This window comes from Aythya marila, assembly GCF_965140915.1.
Source record: "Aythya marila genome assembly, chromosome: 13".
Taxonomy (NCBI): Eukaryota; Metazoa; Chordata; class Aves; order Anseriformes; family Anatidae; genus Aythya; species Aythya marila.
In genome coordinates this window covers 618,866-631,893 of record NC_139054.1, presented here as the reverse complement: position 1 = coordinate 631,893, position 13,028 = coordinate 618,866, and the positions used below count along the sequence as shown (strand labels likewise).

Below are 13,028 nucleotides of genomic sequence, written 5' to 3'. Positions count from 1 at the left end.
TCCAAGTGTGCTTTATTTCGTCTTCAAACAATGCCTAAAGGTTGCACAAGCTGCCAGCACTCAGCTGCTGTGCGGATCAGGCTCACCCATCCCGGTGGTGGTGCAGGATCTGTCCCTGCACACAGGGGCTGCAGGGAGGCTCAGCCGTGCCTCCGTGGGAGCGAGGAGGTCCTGCTCCCTGCCTGCCTGCTGCGGCATCGCCAAGTCCCCAGAGCCAGGTTTCTGCTGCTTCTCATGGGAGAAACTCCCGCTGAGATGAGTCCTGCACCGCCTGGCCCATTGCTCCAGTGCTGCCTGGAGCCCTGCTCCCTCGCGCCAGCCTCTGGTGCCTGCCTGGCCGTGTGGTTCCGTGGCCCCTCGCAGGTCCCCATGGGGATGAGCAGCTTTGTCCCCAGGGCAGCATGCCCCTGGCAGGGCAGGTGAGCCCAGGGTGGGCGCTGCACGGCTGCTCGCTTGCCTCAGCTGCTGGAGGGGTTCTGTCTGCAGTACTGCGCTTGGAAAAGAAAGTTCTGTCCCTGACAGTCCTCTTCCTGCAGCTAATTGATGTGATTTGCTTTCTGGGGGTCAGCTTCTCCGAGTGATTCAGGCTTCTAATTGCGTGCAGGAGAACGCACGCTCTGGGCTGAACCTGAACTGTGACCCCTGTGCCTCAAGAGCTTCACAGGCTCTTCTCCTGCTGGCTTTTGTTTTCTCCCGCTGTAGCAGTACCTGCCTTTCTCCACGGAGTTCGCTCATCCACGCTGCCTGCGCTGCCCGAGCGCAGGGCTCTGCGGGCGGTGCTCGGGAGCAGACCCCGCCGTGGGGAGCTCCTCTCCTCGCCGCGAACCACCTGTACGGGGCTGGGGGAGTGCCGGGGGCTGAACTGCACCCCCAAAATAGCGACAACCACAACCCCCTGCTGGGTCTCCGTCATCTGTGCTGTGGGTGCCAGCGGCCGCCCCATGCGGGTGCGTGGTCACTCGTCCTGTGGCTGCCCGCAGGCTCCAGGGCTGGGCACGACGACCCCGCCGGGCCCCTCAGCCCCTGCTCCTGTCCTTAGCCCCTGTGCCAGCGCTGCTGCACGGCAATTAGCGAGCAGGGCTGGCTCAGATCCCCCGGCAGCTTGCTGCAGGGCAGGCCTCCTTCAACCACAAAATTCCTGCTGAGCCCACAGGGGTTTTTTGGTATTTTGTTGGTTTTGTTTTCAAATAAATGCCAAAAGCATTTTTGAATCGTTCAGCTCTTTCGAGTCCAGGTTGCTCACTGGACCATTTCCCCTAAATAGCTGTATCCTGAAACCGTGGATTTTTTGCTGTGAGAGGCGTCGCAGCTCAGGGCAGGGCACGACGGGTGTGCAGGGAGGGATGGGAGCGCTTCCCTCACGGAGCAGAGCCACAACCTCGCCGTGGGATTTCCTACTTCAGCAGCCATTTACTGCCAGGCATCGAGGCAGCGATGCCCAGAGAGGCGCTGGGGAGCCGAGGGCCCTCCACACACCTCACCTGCAGGGGTTGGTCCCCAGGGGCAAGCTCGTGGCCGAGGGGCTCAGCCGCTCGGCAGCAGAATCCCTGCAGCACGGCGGGCGCCTGGTGTGCCCCCCTGCCCTGTGCCACCCCCTGCTCTGCTCTGCCCCTGGCACTGAGCGTGGGGGGGCTCTGCCTCAGCCCCAGGCCCTGCCTGGGCTCAGCACCCCCGGTGGCTTTTCCTCCTGTAAGCCCTGCCTCTGGCTTTCCTCAGCGATTCCTGCTCTGGCCATTTAGGATGAGTAAATTCAGCTCTTGTGTCCGTGATGGGCTTCAGCTGAATAGCAGCGAGCATGCTGACCTGCATTTCAACCTGTGGCCCTAATTAAATGCCGTAAACCAACAGCAACGCTTCTTCAGCAACAACCCTTGACACTTTTTCAGGCTCCTTATTGTTTTGTTATTCTCGGTATCTTTCCTGCAATTATTTTGTGCCATTCCAGCCCACGTTTGAGGCTGCTGGACTCTACAGCCATGCCCCATAGCTTCACAGCTCACCTCTGTCCCCATCGTCTTTGTGTCCCAGTGTGCCAGGAGGTCACTCCGAGAGACCCCTTGTCCCCAGACCGAGCGCCCAGTTTGCACCCCGTGACACCCGGCCGGGCACCGGCTCCGGGGAGCCCGGTCCTGCCTGCCCCATCCGCGCTCAGCACCACAGCGCGGGGCGCAGGAGGGCAGCCCCAGCACATCCTCCTCCCAGCAGGATTTAGTAGAGCTCTGGGTGTTTTGACAGTCAGCCTTTTTCCTATTAATGAAGAAGAAAATCGTTCCCCTAACAGGGAACACCGAGTGCATGCTGATTTGTTCGCTGCTGAGCGCCGCAGCGTGCCGGTGGTGGGTGAGCTCTGCCTGCAGCACACGTTTTCCTCCCCGAGTTGGTGCGTGAGGTTCATGGCATGCAACATGAAGTGCTTCCTTCGCTCCCTCTTAGTTTTCCCCCTCCTCTTTGGCTGGGAAGACTAATCCTAAGAACATAAGCTGGCAGGAGCCCACAGTCCTGACCAAATTAATACAGCACGCAGCGCTGGGAGCACTGCAGAGAACGATTCCTCAGCTCTCCCAGCCTCGCCTGCACCTCAGTGCGGTGCCAGTGTCTGGGGTGCTCGGGGCGCCACCGCCCTTTGGGAAGGCGCTGCTCAAACCCAGATTTAGGAGCGCTCAGCACCCGGCGGGCACACCGGGGATGGGGGCTCCTGACACCCGGGGGCATGAGGGCCAGTGGCAGCTCGGGGGTTGCTGTCCTTCCTAGTGCCTTGTTTCTCTTTGCAGTCTGAAAAATCAGCGTCTGGGGCCGTCATTTTTCCAGGGACGGGTGCCACAAAGCCATGCTGTTTCAGGGAGAGCAGCTGTTGCCTTTTTGTGTTAGCTCTGGGATTAAATGATTACAGATTAGGCTGAGCACTGAAGCACTATCACAACAGTTTTGGTGTCCCAGCCCACAGATGCAGTGTTTTGCTTCCTTAAGGAAAATGTTTTGACCTAATCTGAGCAAGAAAAATATTTTCCAGCATTAAGTAAAAGCCCATAGGCTTTTATATGGAGAAAGCATGTAACAGGACAAAGGTTCCAAGTCTGGGGCCGGGCCTCCGCTAGGACTTCCCAGAGGAAGAATTCGGAGAGGTTAAGGGCACTTCAGTAGACACATCTATATGATAAATTTAGAACTGAAATGTACTGAAATGTACTTAGTGGAGCACTGACAGCTGAAATGTATGCGCCGCGCAGAGACCCATGCAGGCGCAGGAGCCCGCCCACGCACGGCTTCCTGCAAGACCAGAGTCTTAGCTTAGAGCCACATAACTGGCTCTGGTCAAACTTGCTGCACAATTAACCAGCTGAATGCTGTGATTTAGGAGCAGCTTTCTACACAGACGTTTTCTTGGCAACCACCAACAACTTGACATAAATCAAGAGTAAGTCCACCAAAAAATATCCTGCGATTGGACTGAAAAATCAGGAGATGCTTTGAAGCGGTAAAAGCTGTGGCATTCTTTATTTTCCCTGTATTTTCAGAAATGTGTGCAAGAAGTTTTTTCATGGCCTCTGCCCGCCCAGCGTCCCACCGAAGAGGCTGCCACCCACGGGGCTCGGGGGGAGCTGGTGCCTTGGCCCCGCAGCCTTCCCGAGGGGCCGTCACCGCCCAGCGGGTTTGGGTAAGGAGGAGCCCAGCGCTGGTGGCGTTCCTCATGCCCGGACCGCGCGGTCAGCCTGACCCCACCGCAGCCTGCGGGCTGCTTTCCTGCTCGTAAGGAGGATTTCTGTGGGAAGCTCATATGTAAGCACATATTAAAAAAGAAGGAACCAGTCTTTAACTAGACCAGCCGAGTACTTGGCACAGCCACACGTTGCCGCAGCCCTGCTCTCCTGTGGGATCCACCCTGGGTGCCCTCAGCCGTGCGCCCGCAGGGCTGGGGCTGGGTGCTGCGGGGGCATCACCTCCGTGCCCTGGGTGTCCCGAGGGGCTGGAGGAGGGCAGAGCACCAAGATGCTGCTGGCAGCCACTGGGAACAGTGGGCACAAAGCGCTTCCCTGGGCTCCAGGTGAAGACTGGACTTATAATTAGCCTGGCCTGGAGGGAGATGTGAAATCTTAATGAAAGGTGGAGAAACTTAGCCACAGATAAAGAACACTTATAATAATCTAGCTTGTGGCCAGCCCCTGCTGTGCCGGGCACAAGACCCCACTCAGCTTTCACAGCTGGGAGTCCTTTGCTATGAGCATTTGTACAAACAGCCTCAGTCTCTGGGCCGTCCTGGGGCTGTGGTCTGCAGTTGGCTGGTTCAGCAGCCAGCAGGCACTTGTAGCACGGGGTCCTTCTGCTGGTCTCCACCTGGGAGCAGTAACCGTGGTGAGCTCCAGGCATGGAGGTGGACGCTGCTGCTAACGGAGGTGCACCCACGCCTGCTGAAAGGACCGGCCCTGCGCTGCGAGGCAGCTTTAAGAGGGTGAGTGTAGTCCAAAATCCGGATAGAGCTGGAAGGCACGCAGGGAAATCATTGCCAATGCAGCTGTGTCTGTGTGCGCAGGGCTCCGCAGCCCCTGGGGAGGCAAACCACTGTAGAAGTCAGTGTTTAAAACAAGTCATTATCACGTTATGAAATGGAACAATTTTTCTGATTTACAAATTCCCCGCTGCCTGTTCTGATACAAATGCAAGCAAAGTGCTCTAACGCATGGAGCCACTTCAGGGCTGGCTGACATGAGGTGTTTCCAGCTAAGCCTGGTTCCTGCCTCGGCTCCTCCTGCCCCGACCCACCCCGCAGCAGCAGGGCCCTGCTGGCACGCAGCCTGCCGAGCCCACACGTGCTAGGATGTGCCTGTGTGTCTGCAGGGAACCACAGGGACTGTCCAAAGGACAGAATAAAAATGAGGCTAGCAGCTTTATTTGGAGCCCCTGTGCTCTGGATTCAGAGCCAGGGCAGAGTGCTCACCAATTCTACGAGTATCAAAATCAGAAGTTGTCCTTGCCAAACATATTCACTAACTGTATCTTACTTGGGCTTGCTTTCTTTTTAGCGAAGAGTAAGGAGATAAAAAGGAAGATGTTGGCTGAACTCATTCTGGATCTGTACACCATAATTGCTTTTGTCTTCCTCCTGGTAACAGCGCTGTGTTTGGGGGTCTCTGTGTGCCCCAGAGTAAAGGACACGGGCTGCTCCGCTCCGGAGTCCTCCAGGCACACGTCCCAGCACGGGCACTGCCGCCGTGCCAGCAAGGCAGGGTTCTCCTGCTCTGCGGCCACCAGGGAAACTGCATTCCTCACACGGGGTTAGGAACTACCTTGAGGCAACAGCAATTCAGGTGTGATTTGTAGGTCATGATGGAAGTCATGATGGACAGATGTGCAAGGGAAATAAATGTGCAGTGGAAATGGCTGGAACAAAACCAAGCAAAACTGGTTCAGATAATGTAAATCTGCCCTTTTGACAAGATCCAATCCTTTGCAGCCACTCAGAGTAATTCCCTACTGTCCTAGGAGACAAATGCTGTGACAGCCCCAGGAGGCTGGAGCCTATTAGGAGCCAGAGCCCAGGAGATGTGCGGCACGGGCAGGACGGGGTCAGCCACCGCACGTGGTGCCTGAATGTCCCAGGGGACGCTGGTGGCCACGTAAGAACTTGGTGGGGTACACTGGGACTCAAAGATGTTGTCGCGTATCTGCAAGGGCAACACAGCCTGAGAACTGTGTTGGTTTTTTCAGTGTCAATTAAGGATGAACTTGGAAAGTAACACGGTCATTTTCAGCTGTGACTCAGATAAAGGGACGGGACTGGATTCTCAGCAGATGACTACACATGGTACTACTGCACATGGACAAGGTTTTTTCTATGGTAAGTACATTTTGCTTTCAGTTCGTGAGGTATTGGTACATGTACCACTGCTGTGCAATTATACACTAGACATTTCCAGCTATTTGTGAACTGATGAGGTATTATTTTTTTTCTAAGCTCCTCAGTTTGTCTCACAGTGAACAAATCTTGACCTTGTGCAATACTCACATCTGTGCTTTGAATTAAAAAGTGGGCTGATAAGCAGTCTATTTTATTACTTGGAGAGCACAGGTCAATTTTATAATGAAGTTACAGCAGAATGGATTTACAATTGCTCATAAAGATACCGAAAACAACAACGAAAGGAGGAGGACACTGGCCTTTATTAGCTCCTTGCTTCAAGAAACACAATAATCAAATGATATCCAATTTTAAAAGACCCAAAGAGGCATATATGAAAGAATTAGTCAGTAGATGGGTAAATGAATTAACAGTTCAGACATGTAATTAATAGCGAAAATCCGACTGTGAAAAATAGCCTACGAATAACCCAACATACAGCCTCATCCATTTAAAAATGACCCAATTATTCCTGGCTTCTTCAATATCTATTATTTGTCACACTGAATAACATTTTTTTCATGCACATAACTGAAATAAAAGCCAAATACACGCATACAGCAGTTTTCCAACAAACAAGATTCTGCTTTTTATTGTACTTAGAACAACAGATTTTAGGATTACAAAAGAGCCAAACACCAAGCATGAAGGTCTGCCCCATGGCACAGCACGGGCCGAGCGCTCGCACGGGACCCAAGCATGGACTAATAGTCAAAAACTAAATAGTTTGATTTCCCCTTGTGTAGTATAACTGGCTTTGTCTTTATCCTGGGTGCTGGCCGGGCTCCCGTTTTTGGTTCGTTACAAGCAGGGATGTCGGTCAGGCCAGCGCTCTGCTTTCCGAACTGCCTCCCGGCAGCGGGCTGTCACCTGCTTCCAGCCTCGACGGCACCGTGAAACGGCAGGTCTCCATCTTCCTTGTTCTGTGTATTTAAGGCCAGATCGTAGCTCCGATAAAGAACAGCAACAACAAAAAAAGGAACAGTGGCAACAAGCCAACCGATGTCTTTCTCTAGAAGCAGAATTTCACCTCAGATGCTATTAATTTAGGCAAAATACGGCCATTTTTGAACAGTGACTGGAAAAGACCGCAATGTTGCAACCACGGTAAAGTTGCAACCCTTGTAAAATGATGTGTGTATGCTTCAACAAAATTGCAAATCGTGCAGAGGACAAAGGTTGACAATGCAGCAAAAAGGTCCCACAGAGACAGGGCAAAGGCTTTTCGATACCGAGTGTGGCAAGCCAAAAGGTCGGCCCTCACCTTGGAATCACTCGCTTGGAAACAGGCAGGAGAAAAAACCGCATTATTGTACCTGAAATTCTTTCTGCCCAATCTGTAGGCTGCTTGTTCCTTTTCTTTTGGTAATCCTGTGGTGTTTGCTTCATGACTTTACTTAGCTATGGTGAAACAAGCAATTGCAAATACATTACATTATGCTTTGTTACTTTCATTAATATAGCTGTGGGTTGGGAGTCCTCCCCAGGCAAAAAGGCACCAGCAATGAGCTTTTTGGCTTATTACAAAGAAAATAAAATATATCAATATAGAGAACTCTTTTTATTACAGAGACGTTAACAAATAAAAACAGCATTAAATTGCCACAGAACACAAAATACCAGGCACAGAGAGCAGCTTATTATAAATTTGCTGTGGTTTTATGTGTGGTGCAGATATTTGCTTTTTGAATCACAAAGGCAGGTTCCCCTGCCATTTTAAATGGGAATGAACAAAAGTCCCTCCTTGCTTCCTCAAAGCAGTGACTACAGCCCCGGTGAGCGAGAATACAGAGGTGTGGGAAGGTTGCAGTCTGAGCCTTTTCTTCTGGAAACCCATGGCTTGATGGCCAGCTCGTGCCCGAGGCGCTGGCGGCCGCCTCCCAGCTGTGCTGCCCCTGGTGCCAGGCACTCGCCGGGGGCACCGGCCGTGGCCGCGCCGTGCCTCCTGCATCACCAGCTCCTGCACGGCTGGCCAGCAGGCACCAGCACGCGAAGGTGCAGAGAGAAAATTTGCCGGTCCTTGTGGTACAATAAAGTATTTCTGTGCCTCTAAAAAATCTACTTTGAAACATCAGTTAGGAAGCAGCTACCACTTTGTAATTCCAGGATTCTGCCCTAAAGTGCAAGGACACTTTGTGCAGTTGGAGAGGGCAGAAATAAAGGATGCTCTGTTGTCCCTCAAGTGCAAACACTACCCCTGTCTAACCAGGCAGTTAAAGAAAAGCTGCAGATGCAGACACTGACACCAGACCATGCCAGCGCACGCTCCTTTCACGTCATGCAAGGACAGACCCTTGACAACTGGGCAGTACGTAACCAAAAAAAAAGTTGAAATCAAAACCTCCCATTAGTACTGGCACATAGACTCACCTCCTGATGAGTACTTAGTTACCCTCAGTGTGCAATCAGGAAAGAAACCTTCTCACAGAAGAACATTAAATATATATTTTTAGCAATATAAATTGGGGCATGCCTCTCTCTATATATATATAAACATATATATATACATTTAACTTTTGTTGTTTTATTGAAACATCTTGGCAGAGGGATCAGTACCTGGAGCAACAGCTGCCCGTACCTGGGGGCTGCAGAAAGAGCCCTGGGTTAGATGGCTGCAGGGAGCCCAGCTCTTCCCAGCCTCCCTGGCACCACCCCGGGCACCCTGCGGGACGTGGCAGTGACCTGGCTAGCTCTGCACACACTGCAACGAAGTGGGACTCCATTACACCGTGGTAGAGGTGATAAGCGCCCTCACCTGCCTCCCCAGGGCCAATCCACTTGGTGTTTACCTGCTTGTGCACAGTGCAGGATGCTCGTTGCTCTGGCTTAACTTCATTTTTTCTGAAGCCAAGCAGAGGGCTCCTCTTGGCTTCTCTGGGAGCAAGTTAAGGTGGTGCCAAGCTCTTCAGAAGATGTCACACAGCCCCTCCACCCCAGCTCCATTTGCACCCGTTGTCTCATTGAGCTTCCCATACCATAATGCTCCTGCCAGGCCAACAGCAGCATGTTCCTTGTCCCCCACCTGCTGCCTTCGAGGGGAGCCGATGGTCTGAGCAGCGACCAAGCTTACACCAGCACAAGAGCCCCCGGAGTGCCGGGACAACACGGGCTGTGCCCCCCACGGGGCTGCGGGCCCTGGAGGGGGTCTGCTCCCCGGCTGCTCCCCGGGGACCTCAGGGACACCGTGACAGGATTGTGATGATGGTGAGATTCTCTTCGCTTTATTAAAGCAAAAGTAGACAAGAAAACACAAAAGAAAACACAAAGTACAAAGATATATGTCAGGATCTGGACTTTGGTATTTCTTAAGCCTCTTTTTTTTTTTCCAGTTCCTGCAGCAGCTGATAGAAATAAACAAAGAAACAGTGTTAGCCTCCCCCCAGCAAATACACACTTGGGTGCTACTGATCCTGGCTCCCAAACCCTCCAGTGATTCCTCCGAGAGTATCATAAAAAGCTGACTTTTGAAAACAAAAACAAAAAAAAAAAAGTTGCAGAAATTGACTTTGAAATCAAAGAGCTACAGAACATCAGCCTAATGCACAGGAGCTGTGGGGTGTTTGTGGACAAGGCAACCCAACTGCGCACCTACACCATCGGACAGGTGGGACTGCAAGGGAGCACATGCTTCCTTCTTAAAGCACACCTGGCTGGAGAGGCATCATACGCACAGGCTGCAGGCATCTGCCAGATGCAGGCAGATATACACAGGTAGTATCCTCCTTCTAGATCATTTTTCATTCACACTGTGCGTCCACCGGGAAATCAGTGTATGCAAATCCCTATTATATCCAATTTCTTCCCAGCCTCCCAGCAGAAAAGTAACCAGCAGGCTACCTTCACACTCATTAACTACTGAAAACCTCACTGACATGAGCTCCTGCAACGTATCAAGCTCTCCAGAGAAGCCATTTAAACTGACCATAAGCATCCTCCTGTTGATGACAGAGATCAGGGCATTTTCAAGCCAGTTACTCATTGTACTCCTCTGCTAATAGCCAGAAAATGTTCAAGAATGGAGGAATACACCAGCAGGGCATTTAATTGATTCATTTGCAAATATTAATAGACCATACCAACACTTAAGATGCTTGCAGCCACAACCCTCTAAACAGAAGAAGCTATTGGGAATCTGTGCCTGTTGGCTGATGCTCAAGAAAGTCATCTGTGGCTTCTGATGCCACCTGCAAGAAGGGCTCTCGGGAGGAACAGCTCAATCAGAGCCATAGATACCAGGAGAGGAAATCTCAGTACAAATAACTGTAAAGAGAGACCCTCCGTTCAGTATTTTTGTTTTTCCGCACCCCTTCCCTTAAGGAAAACCCCATATAGCACGACTGAGGAATATCAGTAAAATTAAAGGCTTGTTCTTACTGAGAGTCTGCAGAGAACCCAGACGCACCACAAAGGTGTTTGCCGGCAGAGCTGATGGTTATGCTCAGCTCGTGAAAGGTCCAGGAGCAGAATTAGCACTGTCTGCTGCACGGCAGCGTCAGGAGATGTACATGGCATCAACCATCCCAAACCTAACTTTCTTCTCTGTAAAGACGTCTGACAAACACGACTCATTGGCATTGCGCAGGGGGAATAATGTGATTTGTAAGGAGGCTCACCTCTCCAAACTCCCAAACTTAACGTGCCCTTTCTGCATGTTTGTGCTGGGAGACCACAACAGCACGCTGCTCGGGGGCACCAAGTCTCCCAGAGGTGAAATCGCTGCCTGTTAGCAAAACCACAGGCAAAGGCCTCATTTGCTGCTGATCTGTGTCCCTGTGAGGACGCCTGCAGGCAGTCCAGGCCAGCCCTGCCAGAGCCCGCCCCGATTCACCGGCCAGGGCTGGTAACACAGCTTTGGTGGGCTCACCAACGCGGGGAAGGGGAGAACCAAAACACCAAGGGGAGGGAAGGTTTGACTGCTTTGTGAGAAGTGGGGCCTGCCAAAAATGCAAATCTGGATGTGGGCTGGTGGGCCTGCACTTTCTTGCGAATGTGAGGTATAAAATGGAGTCAAGCCAGCATCTATGTCTGAGAAACCAAGCCTCCTTTCCTCAAATATTCCTGACCACTGGGAGCCATCGGCAACTGCAGATCTATTAACCTTTGAATTTGTCTGGTTTTGCACTGAATGCCCAGGTTCTCTAGGGTGTGTTTATCCACCTGCACAGGCCGTGCTGCGTCCCACATTGCATCGGCCCAGGCACGACGCGGAGGCGTGATGGTGCACACAGGAGGTGCCTGCAGTCAGCTACCACAGCAGCAGGAGCCACGCACACCTCTAAGAAGAGAGAAGCTCTCTTAAGCATTTTCTTTATGCTTCCCTGAAGCGCCATGGAAATACCATGCCTGTTGCCGTGACCATCTCCCACGGAATAGGGTTAATTACAGGCCACAGATCCTGCAGAGACAGTCCTGGCTGCTCCCCTCCTGGGACGTGGGTCTGCTGGCGTCAGAAAGAAGAGTTTGGACAAATGGAAAATAAGTAGTGTAGCTGAAACACTTGGGCCTCGAACACCCGGCGTGAACAGAGCTGGTGCAGGGCAGAGGCAGGTGGGACTGGCAGTACCCGGCGGCAGGAGGGCAGAGGCTGAGGTCCAAGAGGCGTCAGGCACTTGTGAAGGAGGGGTAGAGCTGTGCCTGTGGGGCAGCAGCTGTCCGCGACCCGAACGTGACTGCTGAGCGCCCAGGGGTCCACTGGGCACACGGACATCCAGTTTGCCTCAGGAAAAATATCCCAGGTGGAAAGCAGTAGCCACCAGCAGCCCCTGCAGTGGTGTGCCATCGGCAGCCCCTGTATGAGGGCAGGGCACCCTCCGACTCCGAGGCAGGGTCTGTAAATTCAACAGGTTGCTAATTCATCTCTTTCCTCTAACTCCATTTCTCTACTGCAACACTTTAACTCATCTGCTTCCCAGCACCATAACACAAAAAGAATGTCCCAAGGGAGGCCAGTAAAATATCCCGTGCCCAAACATATAGGTTCGACCTGCTTCTCACTTTGTTTTGTTTTACAGGGGGGAAAAAAAGAAAAACAACACAACAAAAAAAAAATAATACATGAAACAAAAACAACCTACTGGTGGCATTTCTCCCAATCTCCCGTGGCCATGGGCCACTAGAAGTCACTGCGGAAAAGCTGAAGGAGAGAGTGCAGACACCGTGCCAGGGACACCAGGCCACACGCCACGTGTCCCAGCAGACCAAGCCAGCCAAACCTAGGCAGAAGCCGTGGCAGGTAGTTCAGTTCAGAGGTACCACAGGAAAAATAGAAATCTAAGGAATCCCAGCAGATAGTTGCTACTGTCTGTCTTCTCAGCACACCGTCTTTAGAGGGGATTCCCCAAGGCACTGCAGTACAGTAGTGCAGAAACAATAGGCAGGAGATGGCTGAAATGGGGGTGGCAGAAGTGGGAGGTCCCCGCTGGAAGATCACTCCGCGTGGAAGTAGATAGGTTTGACTTTTCCAGACAGGATCTTTGGAACCTGCACAGAGATGATCTCGGCCATCATTTCGGGGTAGTCCACGCTCACCATATGTGCCTTAATTAAAAGGTCAAATGTAAACTGATGCAGATCCTTGGCAATCTAGGAAAGAAATAAAATCTGTTAAGCAAAAAGCCCCTGTTCAGTGATTTCTCTGGGAAGGTGCTGAGCACACGGCAGCAGACACAACATACCTGGGCAGGACCTGGTTTGCTCTCTGGATGTCACTGCCCTGCTGGCAGTTACCAGGCAGCAAGTATTAGACATCTAACTACATGGGCAGAGGGCTGGCAAGGACAGAGGACCTAAGTTCTCAGTCACAAATAGTGATTTTTTGATTTTTTATTATAATTAACTCTGAAAGTAGAGTAGATTCATGGAGGGGCACTGTGATTTAGGACTGTTTTGCTAGACTATCATTGGAAAATAATTGTCTACAAAGAGCTCTTCATTGCTAAAAAAAGAAAGGTCAAGGACCCATGCACAAGGGTGACTATTGCAGGGAGTGACAGACACAGCTAACTGTCACCTTTCACTCCCTGAGCACTTAGGTGCCCTCTTTCCTCTGTCGCCTAATCTAGGAGTATATTGTAATACTGTCCTGCAAATGTGTTAACAGTTGCAAAGCAAACCACATCACAAGTGCTTTGACAAC

At 51.8% G+C, this 13,028-nt stretch overlaps 1 protein-coding gene across 1 annotated transcript in view; it reads right to left on the bottom strand.

Annotated features, from left to right (window-relative positions):
* Positions 1-6,457: 6,457 nt before the first annotated feature.
* The window catches only part of AR (androgen receptor), a 60,095-nt gene continuing 53,524 nt past the window's right edge, over positions 6,458-13,028 (bottom strand). Inside the window, exon 8 of the mRNA XM_082771216.1 lies at positions 6,458-12,475. Within this exon, the coding sequence (XP_082627342.1) occupies positions 12,320-12,475 (156 nt within the window). The 3' untranslated portion in view covers positions 6,458-12,319. The remainder of the gene's footprint in view (positions 12,476-13,028) is intronic.